Source organism: Limulus polyphemus, unplaced genomic scaffold, assembly GCF_000517525.1.
Source record: "Limulus polyphemus unplaced genomic scaffold, Limulus_polyphemus-2.1.2 Scaffold4093, whole genome shotgun sequence".
NCBI classification, from domain to species: domain Eukaryota; kingdom Metazoa; phylum Arthropoda; class Merostomata; order Xiphosura; family Limulidae; genus Limulus; species Limulus polyphemus.
In genome coordinates, this window is record NW_013669703.1 from 83020 (window position 1) to 96714 (window position 13695).

A 13695-nucleotide genomic window follows, 5' to 3' on the forward strand; every position below is an offset into this window, starting at 1 on the left:
CCCAATAATACAGGGAAGCTATGACATTCTCACAGTTGGGGTCTCAATACATTGAAGAGCTTAAGTTTCACATTCCAACATAAATCTTGCCTGTAATGAGAGGAATGTGAACAGGACTAATCTTTTAAGTGCTGTAAAGTAATTTTCTTTGTAATTTATGCTGTCTGTATCCTTTGGTAATCTCTAATGCTGCTTGTATTTTCAGAACTACCTTTACTTCTCTTAGTTTTTAGGCCCTTAAAGATGCCATATAATTACTAGTTCAAAGAAGCATAGGATAAAAAAAAAAACAGTGTAGAACTCTGAATAGTCTTACCATATTGTTTGATTTTAAATATAAGTATGCACATGCAGGGGTGTAGTAGGCAATCTATAAATAGGAATGCTACTCCTGTAAAAAAAAAAAAAGTGGCAAAGCCATAGTCGGTGTGTCAGGAGCATGCCCCCCCCCAGAAAAATGTTTGTAATGTTCACTGAAAATGGTGCATTCTGATGGTATACGAGGCTATTTTTACACCTTTTAAACATTTTATACATAAATATTGAACCCACTACATCCCACTCCCCTTCCTTTCACAGTACCCACACTTTATGATACAACTTATTTGACATTTTCAAGTTTCTAAGTATATTTTTTATTTTTACACAGATTATTTAGTGTGCAAGTCTTCTTCTTCTAGGTTGTTATGTTTAAACTAAATAAATAGCAGTCTTTGAGTTGTAATAATGCAAAATGGAGTTTATGTGTCAAGATCAAGAGTAAGCTTACAATTATTGAGAAGTAAATTCCAGCTATGCTGGCCTCTGGATTTCTATTCTGTTTTACTCTGTAGTTTGATTGTTAAAATGTGTGCAAAAATGTTTGTACAATAAATAATAAGCTATAGCTAACTTTCTTTACCTCATCAACTTTAGCAACATAATATAGCTATGGTAATTAGTTAAAAGTATTTCGGTAAGCTGAAATACTATCTTATTAAAAGTTTTGCACTGCTCTTATGACATTTAGTTTTATCATTAGATGCATTTCTACTACCTGTAGTTACAATCAGAAGGCTTCAGCCAAACTGTTCTGGCATTGTTGCCACTGAGTAAATAAATGTGTGCAACTTGTTTCATTTATATTGAACTGTGCAATACTCCTCTGAAGTGCAAATACATTTTTTATAGTTTATTCCCATCTTTAACATTTTAAGTTTTATGAATGGGTACTTGGAATGATGTCAGGAAGCAATGTGTTGGACAGAAAAAAGGTTGAACACATCAAATCTGAAAGTAAAATCAAATATCCCATGCATAATGTCAGAAGTTACAATTTTCTTATACTGAAAATGTATTTCTGATAGGTACTTACCTCCTCTTACATAAATAGCTATTCTTGCTGCCCTCTATATGCAAAAAATGTTTTTGCACACGCCTCAAGCCTATTTGGAATTGACTAATTCCAATGCATCTTGCATGCAAGTTATCATGTAACAACCCTCCACCACTAAAATTGCGACACAATCTCTTGAAGCATGAGACTCCCTCTATTCAATTATACCAAACCATCACTTTGAATATTGGCAGAAAATAGAAGCACCAGTTTTCAGTGGAGAGGAAGAGTGGAAAGCTGGAGTGGAGGTAAGTACCTATCAGAAATACATTTTCAGTATTGGAAAATTATAACTTCGGATACGGTACGTTACCTCCTCTCACATAAATAACTAGAATCCCATGTTGAATAGGTGGAGGGACTAGTGCAACGGAAAGAATGAAACATCCTTCGAAAGCATCTGACGGACATTTCCCAAAAGATCTTCGGAGTCGAAGATCATACCTGAAAGACTGCACCATTCTGAACCAGGTGTACCCCTCCCCCATTGTGATAAGATGTTGCATATAGGGGTGTAAAAATGGAGAAGCACCTCCAAATGGGAGAGAACTATGGCAGGATTGTGATCCAAACCATACATAATTTATTAAAGTAATGAAACTCAATCAAAGCATAAAAATAGGTAAGATTAAAGGATGTGCCCCTAGTTGTAGAGCGGCTAGGGCACGACAGACTCTACACGGTAAGTCAACTACATCCAAAACTCACACCCCCAGTAGCTGACATCCATGCAGAGGTAGGATGAGGGTCATACTATTGGTAAGTCAATTACACTCCAAAATCCAGCCACCGGGTACTGACATCCATGTGGGGGTAGAAAAGAGGGTCATACTGTGGGCAAGTCGCTACAATCCAAAACCCAAACCACTGGGTACTGACATCCAAGTGGGGGTAGGAAAGAGGATCATACTGTTGGCAAGTCAACTACAATCCAAAACCTAGCCATCTGGTGGGGGTAGGAAAGAGGATCATACCGTCTTTACCTCAAGTTCATAAGATCAGAGGGAATCTCGTACCCCCAATCCATGTACGGGCATGTTGTTTTTTTATAACAATGTGAGAAATTCAACGATTGATTTGGGAACCTGACTTCCAGCATAAAAAAAAATGTCTATGTAATGTAAACCATCTCACTCAAATATATTATGACAGGAACCACCCCAAGCACAAGAGCATTATCTGAATAATAATCATCGAGGGATAGTGGAAGGAGAAGAACTGTAGTAATCTGCAAGTACTTACACCATGACCCAAAACACGGATGGAGTAACAAGAGTAGAAATGAGTGAAGGAATGGAGACATCTGTAATACATGTGAGAGGATGTATTTTGATTGGTTCAGCTCTAAATTAAAAACCCAGCCACTGGTAACTGACATCCACATGGGGGCAGGATGAGGGATCCCAATCAAAGAGGTGAACTGCAATTTTGATGGCTCACTCAAATGTTATACATAGTGGAGGATATCTCGTCATCTACACCAGCAGAACACCACTGCCCTACTCTCAACTGAATGGTTTTGTAATCATTTATGTATGTTATTTGTATTTTATTATTACATTCAGGAAAATGCCTCCACTGTCCACCACCCCAGTGGCTTGGAACGACAACACCTGAAAAAGTGCAATGGGTGACTATGAAACCCTATTTTGAAAAGCAGACCATACCAATATATTCAATACAAGGCATGGCAGGGATGGACAGCTATCCCCTTCTGCTTTACCAATGTAGTACATGGGTGAGTATGGTCTGGGATGGAAAAATTTTAAGAAGCAAATATATCACGAGGATAATCCTACAATGTGGAACACTCCATCTCCTCAGTGTGTGACGTGGCCATGGAATCATAATATGTAAGTCGATATAGTCTTACAGTGTGGAGTTGAAGATTAAAGAATATCTGGTCAGGCACCACTCACCACAGAGTAAGATCCAGACAATGAGTAACAACAAAGAAAGGGGGAAAAAAGGCCCCTGAAAAGGAAGAAAAGAGTAATAAAAGATGACTTACCCAGTCAAAGTCTCACCGAAGTCTGAAGGATGGTTACAGGTGGAAGGCGATAACTTGAAGATGAAGATACTACAATTCTATGCAGGTAGAGAGAGAGAGAGAAGAACATATGAGGGGTAGTCCACATGCCCAATTGAAGAATTTCCTCCAAGGGATGACGAAGATGAGATGCCAAAAAAAAAAAAGGTAAATTGTCACATTCGATGAGAAGACACCCGAAAGACAATAAAGAAGGATAAGCCAATTAAATTAAAAGCTGAACCCAATTGGCAAAGGTAGAAGGAGGAAGATCATAAACAGAGGATGTCTGACAAGGAATAAAGAGGCAGGAACAGGCACCATGGAAGGAAGCCTTGTGGGAAATATTTTAACAAAGAGCACATACTATCAACGTTTTTGGGAGGAAAGAACAATCTGGATAAAGGAGAAAATATATGGAATGATACAGAATACATGAAACATCGACGGCAAAAAAAATCTGTCTTAAGACGTCCACAAACTAAGAGGAGAAGGAAATAAGTCTTAAGGGAAAGTTGAAACAAGGAGCACATGAGAGAGGTTCAAACGGAGGCAAAGTGAGGCAGTGAAGGACCACATTAACATCCAAATCCAGAAGGCCAGCTCACCAAGGTGGATGATAAATTCAGAAGGAATGCATCAAAATGGAAAGAGCAGGAGAGGTAAACACCCTATGGTATCGGGAAAAATTAAATGTGTGTGGAACAAGACTGCCCAATAACCTAAGATCAAGGAGACAGAAGACCCTAGTCGAAAAGCCAAATTAGGAAATCAGCAATAAGAGGAACATAGGATTGATCAGGTGAAAACACTTGGCTAAAAGAACAACAGAGGAAAATGTTCCATTTACATTGATAAACCTCTCTGGAGGAAGGGCAAGTGGAACTATTCAGAAAAAAGTTACCTGTCAGGACAAGCCAGATTTCCTTGCCAAGGATTGGATAAAAACCAGGTGTGAAGATGTAGGACAGGAAGGTCTGGATAAAATACCATTGACCAAGGTTGATGAAGAAGGGATGGAGTAAGAGGTAATGAAATGTGTAGTTTGGAGCTGGAGTACCCGCGGAAACCACGGTTGAGCTGGCCAGTAAGGAGCAATCAGAAAGACCTGACATGGAGTGGCAAGGATGATCAAAATCACTCTATGAAGAAGTCAAATAGGAGGATAGACATATAGGTATTCATTGGTCTAACCCTGACTGAAAGGATCCATAGACAGAGCAAGAGGATGAGGGACCGGAGACCAAAACAGAGGCAATTTGTTCTTGAGGGGTGTACCAAGTGCATCGATATGAAGAGTAATCCCCTGAAGGCAAAACTACTGGAAAACAAGAGGATTGAGAGACTACTTTGTCGGATAGATTTCGTCTGGACAGGAAAGCCAATGTGCAACAAGATTGAAAGCACCCTAGAACATGACATGCAATGATATGAATATCAAGTGTGTTGGACGAAAAAAGATCCAAAGTATGAAGATCGAGAAATGGTGCCACCCTGGTGATTGAGATAAGCAACCACTGTAGAATTGTTGGAATAGATCATTACCATACAATTTCTGGTGAGATGGAGAAAAGGAAGCAATGCATGGCATTGAACGAGAAGCTGTTCATTGACCCACAGCCCCCAGCCCTGAAGGGACATGTTAGTGAAAATGTCTCAGATACATCAATAAAAACAGACCACCAAAGAAAGGGGGCCATTTATTAGTCCCTAAGATAAGGGGGTGGTAAATAAACATGGGACGAGGCCATGTCTAGACCTAAGAGACCCCAACAACAGAGAAAGCACATGTGTAATGCGAGAGCTGAAGATGAAAAATGAGCCAGTGTGTAGAGAATTAAAGAGAGGCTGTCCCTCGAAAAACCTTCAGAATCATCGATTTTCTTCATCAGTTTTTTTATCTATATTTTGTGGAAGAATTTTTTAGTTAACTTAATTTCCCAGTCTTTTTTTTTTCTCTCATTCTCAACTTTTTTCACGTCAAACACATTTGTTTGATCTATATTTCAATTATGAATCCTGAGGTTAATGTTACCACTTTGGGTATCATACCTCATACTAGCACTATTTCACAGGCTGCAGGTGGGGGAGACTCGTTGCTGGATTTATCTGTAATTATCAGCCGAGAAATTGATCATTATATGGGTCAACCTTCTTTTCCTGAACTTTGCCCCACTTCCTCCTGAACATGCCAAACCTGTTCAGGCCAATGAGGATTTTTGATAGCCTTTTTCCACCATCGGCCATATCTTCCTGTGACCCACCTGCAGAATCAGCTAGGCCTAATACAGCATTTTTGACATGATTTCTCAGGTATGTGATGTTTGTCCATTTCCCTGATATCTTATGAACCCCATCCTTTCTTCTTGCATGATACCAGTTCCTCTCAATATTTCATTTTCCCACCCTCCCCAGATATTCGGATTCATGCTAAACAACTTGCTTCACAATTGGTTGAGGGTGTCAGCATGCCTCTCCCTCCACAGGCTATGGATCAATTTGCTTTAGCTTACCATCAGGCTAACTGTCTGTTTTTTGGTTTTCAGCAGTTGGGGTCGATTTTACCCGTGTGGGGGCAGTACCTGATTTTCCTGTGCATTCATCCAATGCCCAGTTTTCCTGCCTTCGTCTTGCCCGTACTTTCCTTCTATAGTATTTCTCTCCTTTCTGAGACGATCCACAGCCCCTATATGCCAAAAAAATTCTTTGCATATGCCACAAGCCTTAAAACTCCCACCTGTTTGGAATTGACTAATTCCAATGCATCTCATATGCAAATTATCATGCGACAACCCTCCACCAATAAGAGCGTGACACACACTCTTGACAAATATGACTCCCTCTATTCAATTCTACTGAAATATCACTACTCATTTGGCAGTACTTGTGTCAAGACATTTTTTGTTTTTGGTGCTCTTCATATGATTCACATTTGTGAATTTTATTTGTTTAATTTTCAAAAGCTATTTATGTGAGAGGAGGTAATGTACTGTATCAGAAAGTAGTTTATAACCTCTTTCATGTTCCACATTGTGGTCTAAGGGGTTTAAAAACAGGCCTACTTGAGTTTGAGGCTCCAGGGTTGGGTACCTGCTAAAGAGGTGGTAATAATATGTACATATCAAGAAGTAACCAAACATCACTGTCAATAATTCAAGGAAATAAAAGATATTGAAATATGAAAATGAAATATTCACCTGAGAAAGTTTGTGAGAACAAAGTTTAGACAGTATCCATTGAGAAGAAACTTAGAGCAGTTGGTATGGACTGTGTTGCAAAAAACAACAACAACACAAAAAAACAACTAAAAATGTTAGTTGAGAAGTCAAAGCAAAGATTTCAACAGAATGCTTCATACTTGTGATATTAAACAAAAAAGACTATATCAGTAATTAGTTTAGAGGCCAAAGCAATGTAAGAGATATAACCAGAACATCTGATAGTAGTCTTATTAACTTATTTGTGTCCAGTCTTTCAGGAGTTATGCTCAAATACTTAACCATGAGTTCTCTCTAGAAATTTCCACAAGATTACTATACTAAAACTATTGAATATGTTTTATGAAAATAAACATATCACATGTCATTTTCAAACAAATCTTTATATAAGGTTAGTAAACTTTATCACCCTAAAAACAATCTATAAAATATTATAAAAAAGATTAGTTTCACAGATAAGTTAGCTGATTACCTCTTTCACTATTGGAAATAAAATTATCTTTCAAAATATGTGAAAAATTCAACACAACATTTTATGAACAATACCGATGTACAATAAAAAATAATAATCAAAAACGAAAAAGTCCAAGTTCACTTATGTTAAACATTGTTCTGAAAACAGGGGTGATACAGAATGTTGTAAGGTGTGTGGGGGAGGAGGATGAGCCTTCCAACGAGACCTCTACTAGCATTATCAAAAGACATATTACTTTTGTTTTTTTCACTTATAACTACACACTACTAGTATCTTAATAATACACAGTGGTATAGTACTAAATTTTGTAGTGCCAGGGCCTTGCCCAAATATTACACTTGTGTAAGGATCTCATATTTCCATTTTTGTGAGTTCATTTTAATTAAAACAAATATGTGCATCACTAAATTGAATATACATATATTACTGAGAAAACACCCAATTCAATTTTCTTTCACTTAAGCAGTACAGAAAAAACACAACTGGGTACCATATAAACATCACTAATATTAAAAAAGTTTTAAAAATGCATATTTTATTAACTTACATTTCTAACTGTACTGCAGTATTAAAAATTTAACTTTTATAATGCTTTTTTAACACCTCCTGTCTTGCAAGCACGAATAACTGAAAAAGGCGACCTGTGCTGTATATTATGGAATTTACAAGCCTTTTAAAAATATTTGTTTTAAGCACACAGTATAATTGCAACATGTATTTTATTAATTGTTTTAATAAAATATCCATGTTTCAACACAATATGGCATATGACAAAAAAACATTTTCCCATTTTAATGCACTGACACCTGTTCTTGAGCCAAAGCAATTGCACAGTGCCTGATGCCAGTTCCTGAGGGAGTGTGTTCTGAGCAGTTTGAGAGAGCAATTAAAGTATACAAGGGAGCATTACAAAGAGCCAGTACTTTCTTTCACACTCTACTCAAATGCAACAGATGATTATATGTTTTACATAGTGCACAATTTACTCTTTTCATTAATTATAAACATGTCCTATAGCAATGTCAGAAAGAATTACAGATATTTCTTAAAGACAGAGGGTATGGGAGGGGTGTGTCAATGTGGGCTGAACAAAGTGATATCAAGTAAAGCAAGAAAATACGAGGCTGAAAGTTCATATTCTAGCTTGTCAGTATTTATAGCACAAGTTTCTTATTGGTTGAACAATCTGAAATCCTTATAAGGGATAAGAAAAAATCTAAATGAGAAACCACAGTGCCATCTAGTCATGTGACTCTGAGAGTTGCAGATTAAGAATTTATTTTAAAATTTCATTTTAAAATTAAAAACTTAGATAACGTAAAAACTTGATTTATACACTATATTTTGATGTTGAGCCTATTGATTTATATTAATAATAAAGCTATTAAATTAACATTTGAATGTAACTCTGTAAGATGTTGTGACATGCAATTTGACCCCTCCATATCCACAGGGTCATGAATAATTAATAATGGAAAATTCATAATTGGTCAACATTTTTTTCTTTTGTTTTTGTTTCATTTCCAGCATTTTGTAAAATTCAGATGTAAGTATACTTGACATATATTTCCATCTCCAGAAGACAAAGTCAACATACATTCAATGTTCTGAGTCAAGCACACACATTACATGAGACCATTCAATGTTCTGAGCCAAGAACACACATTACAGGAGACCATTCAACGTTCTGAGCCAAGAACACACATTACAGGAGACCATTCAATGTTGTGAGCCAAGAACACACATTACAGGAGACCATTCAATGTTCTGAGTCAAGAACACACATTACAGGAGACCATTCAATGTTCTGAGTCAAGAACACACATTACAGGAGACCATTCAATGGACTTCCGACTGAGCAGAACAACAAGTAAGGAGAATAAAAATAGTTCAAGAAATATGAAAGTACTTCTGCACCTCAAAAATGCCTTTTTATAACAATGATGTCTTTTCTAGAAAAAAAATTGTATATTTACAACAACCTAACATACACTCAAGCTAAAATACAAGTCTGCACAGGATAATATATTTTCAAGTTTGATTATTACCAAAAAAAAGATCCAACAAAATGATTAAAATAAGAAAAAGCAACTGCCAAATGCTTTCCAAGTATTTTACCCTTAACTTCTGAGCAAAATTCAAAATTTCCAGACCTGCATATGTACTACACACTGATATTTAAAATATTTTCATGATTCTTTTTAATTAACACCACTTTACCTCAGATTATACTAGAAAAAAAAAACATTTTCAAACAAGAGCATTACAGCTTTGTGGGAGAAAACACTTTTTATTTTAGTTTTTAAGATAGTAACACAGTGAACAAGAACATTACAGCTTCGTGGGAGAAAACACTTTTTATTTTAGAATTTTGAGACCGTAACACAGTGTTTGACAAAGGTTTATTAAAACACACCAAAAAAGGGTATAGCTAGGCAGCAAGATAAAAAAAAGGGGGGGATGTAAAATTTTCCTTGATCTTCCAGCTTTTGTATTTTAAAAAATTTCCCTGACCTTTTAACTTCTTTCACAAATTTGGTGATTTTTCCAGGTTTGTGGTCACACTACTAGAAGGCTCACTTAAACTAATATTAAGTATTTAGTAATTAAAAAGGGAAGTAGGGAAAAAGTGAAAATAACACTCGTGATTGCTTTAACTATCAAACCTACCCTATTATAACTTTGTTTCTATAATAATCATCTACAGTGAATTTTCTACTCAACAGTTATGTTTATTCTCCCCAAACAATGAACTTCGATATACATTTGTATAGTGACTTTTATTACTGAAATACATACCTGAATAACTGTAAAATATGTTCTCATTTCATATTGAACTCTATGTTTTTTATATATATGCACTGATTTCAGTAATGTCCTCCTGTCGTATACTTTTGGAGGTTCCCATCTAAATGAAAAACAAACACAGAGTCAAACAATTCTCTGTGACCAATACACTATACATATTTCATTCGTTTCTATTACTTACAACTAGCAAAATAACCAAAAACCATTATTAGTTATACATTTCAATTACTTTTGCCTAATTACAAAATGCAATTAATGAGAAATTAGATTATCTCATTCTCACCTAGCAAAGCATCACATACCTACACCATACTAACATGCTTATTCTTCTAAAATGAGGTACTATTACTTTGTAGTATCAAAAACTTATTGTTAAAACAAGGAATTAATGCTCTTCATTAAAATATGACACCTTTAACTAACCAATAAAATAAATCAATGAAAAAATCTTAAAGCTATATCCCCCTTATACTGTCTGAAACATGGACCTATTTTTCTCAATCAACTTGCAACAAAAATAATAGTATCTAGATTAGGGTGCATCAAATTTACTTAGTCAAAAATTTTATTTTGTAGTTGCTAGTCGGCAGGGTGTGCAATAGTTGCCTTTTATTATAAGAATTAATCTTATGCAGTATGAAACTCCTCCAAATATATCTTCAACTGCCACAAGCAAAACAAAGTTTGAAAAAAAAAGTGTATCATATCTCTACCAAATGAAATAGTTAATCACAAGAACTTAATGGTTTCAAGCTAAGAAGATTCTAATGTTGTTAATACTGCACTCTCTACATCGAAATCCTCAAATCCTAAAATAAATACACAAATGAGAACACCGCTTCCAACGGTAGTGAGAGAAGCTGACAGGTACTGTATTTTGGATAGAGCTGCTACAGCCCTTACCTCAGCTGTTTTGGAAGATATGGGCATTATTCAATAAAATGACAATGCTAAAATTGTCGATAAAAACAAGATACAACATGAACGACAAAAATACCAAGAAACATTATTGACTTCTGCCGAATCAAATTGTATTAAATCTATCTACTTTGAAGATAGAAAATATATAACTAAAAAAATTGGCAAGAAAACCATTATAAATGTGTAGTCATGGAACCACACATAACTTTGGTCAGTGAACCTGAATCAATTTTGTTTATTATTTGCAAATGATTCGCCCCTGCATCATCTAATTACGCATCTTGACGGAATAACTCTTGTACCGTCCACTTTTTCTGGTCCTCTTGGAAAGAAACTGAAGACTTGTATATCATTGCCTTCAGTAAACTTTGTTTCAGTCAAAATTACAAAGCCATTACTGAAAATTAACCATCCTGAGGATCTTAGTACAGATTAAAACTATTTGTATGACACGTGCAATGCGGTAATGTCAGATCATTGTTCAAGGGAACTTGCTTTATGTTACCCTGGTACAATGAACCATTCTCACTGGTTAACAACAGCAAACATTATTTTGTGCCTTTACATCGCAACTGCTAACCCATCCAAGAAGCTTAGTTTGTTAGTGAGATATGTAATTGAAGTGTATGCAACAGTTTGGTTAAATATGGAGAAAAATCCCTCATGCAGCCTTGGCTCACTGCACTTTCTTCTACTTGTCAGAAAATCATGTTTTCTTCCTGAATCAGAGAAATATGTGGTGGATAGAGCAAGCCGGAGAAATACATGTTTTGCCCACCTGGAAAATTTGCTGCTTGCAGATGATTCTAAGGCTATCAGACAATTTTCTCTTCATAGAATATTAGCGGCTCGATCTACCTCAAATTCTTGCACAATGAGACAGTTTGTGGTTCCAAATATTAATACAACATTACACTGATCTAATAATGTGAACTAAGAGTAGAGCCACCACTTACATAAAATACAAGCAATGAATAGTTGGTGTCTTTCATTAATCAAAATGACATGCCAGTTTTCAAGTTCAGCATGCCATGTCACATGCAAGCAGCTGAAAGGCATGTTAAAATAGTAACAGAAGCTTTAGCAGCTGTTTGTGGTTATTGCAGAAGAAAGGGATTCATTAAAGCAAAACTTCAGTCTCACAAAATCATGAAAAAATTTAATACTAAGAAACAATACATAATCCAGTAATTCTATTGCCAAGTGGAAGGGTAGGCATGGGTGGAACTCAACATGCAACCACCTCCTCATGGTGAGTTCTGGGTAATTTAGGATATAAAACTTCTAAATTAACTAAACAAAGTTATGGTACTTGGATTTCTCATATACTTTGATTATGGATATTTTAAAGTAAATAACCCCTCCTATTGGCAGTACCAGATATAATTTTAGAAGTCTGAAACTTACTCACATAATTACTACTATTAAAAGGCACCAATTGCATACCCTGCCGATAACAACAGAAGAAGTTTATATTTTCGACGCACCCAAATCTAGATCCTATTATCTGATTTATCAACTACTGAGCATGTAGATATATTTGCAATTCACAATAAATTTTATGTATTTGAAAGTAAGCCTTGATTCATAACTCCAACATACTTAAAAACTGCTTTAACTAATACTTTTTAATAATTTATTAGAAAATCCAATTGTGTAATGATGAGGAAGACAAGAAGTTAAAAACTTGTACTGAATTAAATCCAGTATGCAGTATAACAAATATTGTCCATGTATATTGTAAATATGCACAAAACTTTCCTAAGTATTAAGTTGTTTTTTTCAAATAAATATTTTCATTCAATCAATAACATTTCTGTAATTTGATACATAAATAAAATAATAAATGGACACTGTAAATTTTATATTATTTTAATTAGTTGTGTTTCGTTTTTAGCACAAACCTACATACTATATGCATAGCCCATATTCCACCTTGGGAAATCAAAACCCAGATTCTAGCATTGTAGGATTTAAATTAGTAATCACATTTAATAAAAAACAGTTGCAATCTAAGTTTATCATAAATACTAAGCCTATTAAATTTTATAATTTTTTTTTTGGTTTGTTTTTATTTATTTATAGCTTATAACATGTTATTCAGTGATGTTTTCTAAAGATTTATGGAATTTTAAATGTATCACTGAGTACATTAATAAATATGACAGTCAAGTTAAATCATATATAAAATATGCTGTTGTAACTTTTTCAGCTATTGTGTTATGTATGTAAACTGAGTATCACATTAACCATCTCCAGATCAATAAGCACCTTTTAGGTTTGAATGCACACCCACAGTGCTTTCCAAAAGTCTTCATCCCCTTGTGCTGGTAATCAATTTTTGGTATTTGCTTGTGAAAGCCTTAACTCGAATAGCCAAAAATATTTATTACATTAATCTCAGATCAGTTTCTAAAGATTACAAAGAACAAAAAGTGCATTGCTACCCAATTTAGTGATATAACACAAACAAATCTTGCCAGTCTTTACCCCCTAACATGATTATGTAGTTAATATGAAGCTTCTTTGTCAGTAGTGACAGCTGATAGTCGATTTGGATGACCTTCCACAAGCTTTGCAGAGTATGTTGGAGGTATTTTTGCCAACTCCTGCTTGCAGATATCCTCCAGTTCTTGTAAGTTGGATGGATGTCTTCGATGCACACTCCTGCTTGCAGATATCCTCCAGTTCTTGTAAGTTGGAAGGATGTCTTCGATGCCCACTCCTGCTTGCAGATATCCTCCAGTTCTTGTAAGTTGGATGGATGTCTTCGATGCCCACTCCTGCTTGCAGATATCCTCCAGTTCTTGTAAGTTGGATGGATGTCTTCAATGCACACTCCTGCTTGCAGATATCCTCCAGTTCTTGT

General features: G+C 35.5%; 1 protein-coding gene across 1 annotated transcript in view; it reads right to left on the reverse strand.

The window, feature by feature from the left end:
* The window catches only part of LOC111088594 (28S ribosomal protein S10, mitochondrial-like), a 31262-nt gene that overhangs the window by 15034 nt on the left and 2533 nt on the right, over window positions 1-13695 (reverse strand). The window contains exon 2 of the mRNA XM_022399181.1: window positions 9897-10005. Coding sequence (XP_022254889.1) covers window positions 9897-10005 — 109 coding nt within the window. The remainder of the gene's footprint in view (window positions 1-9896; window positions 10006-13695) is intronic.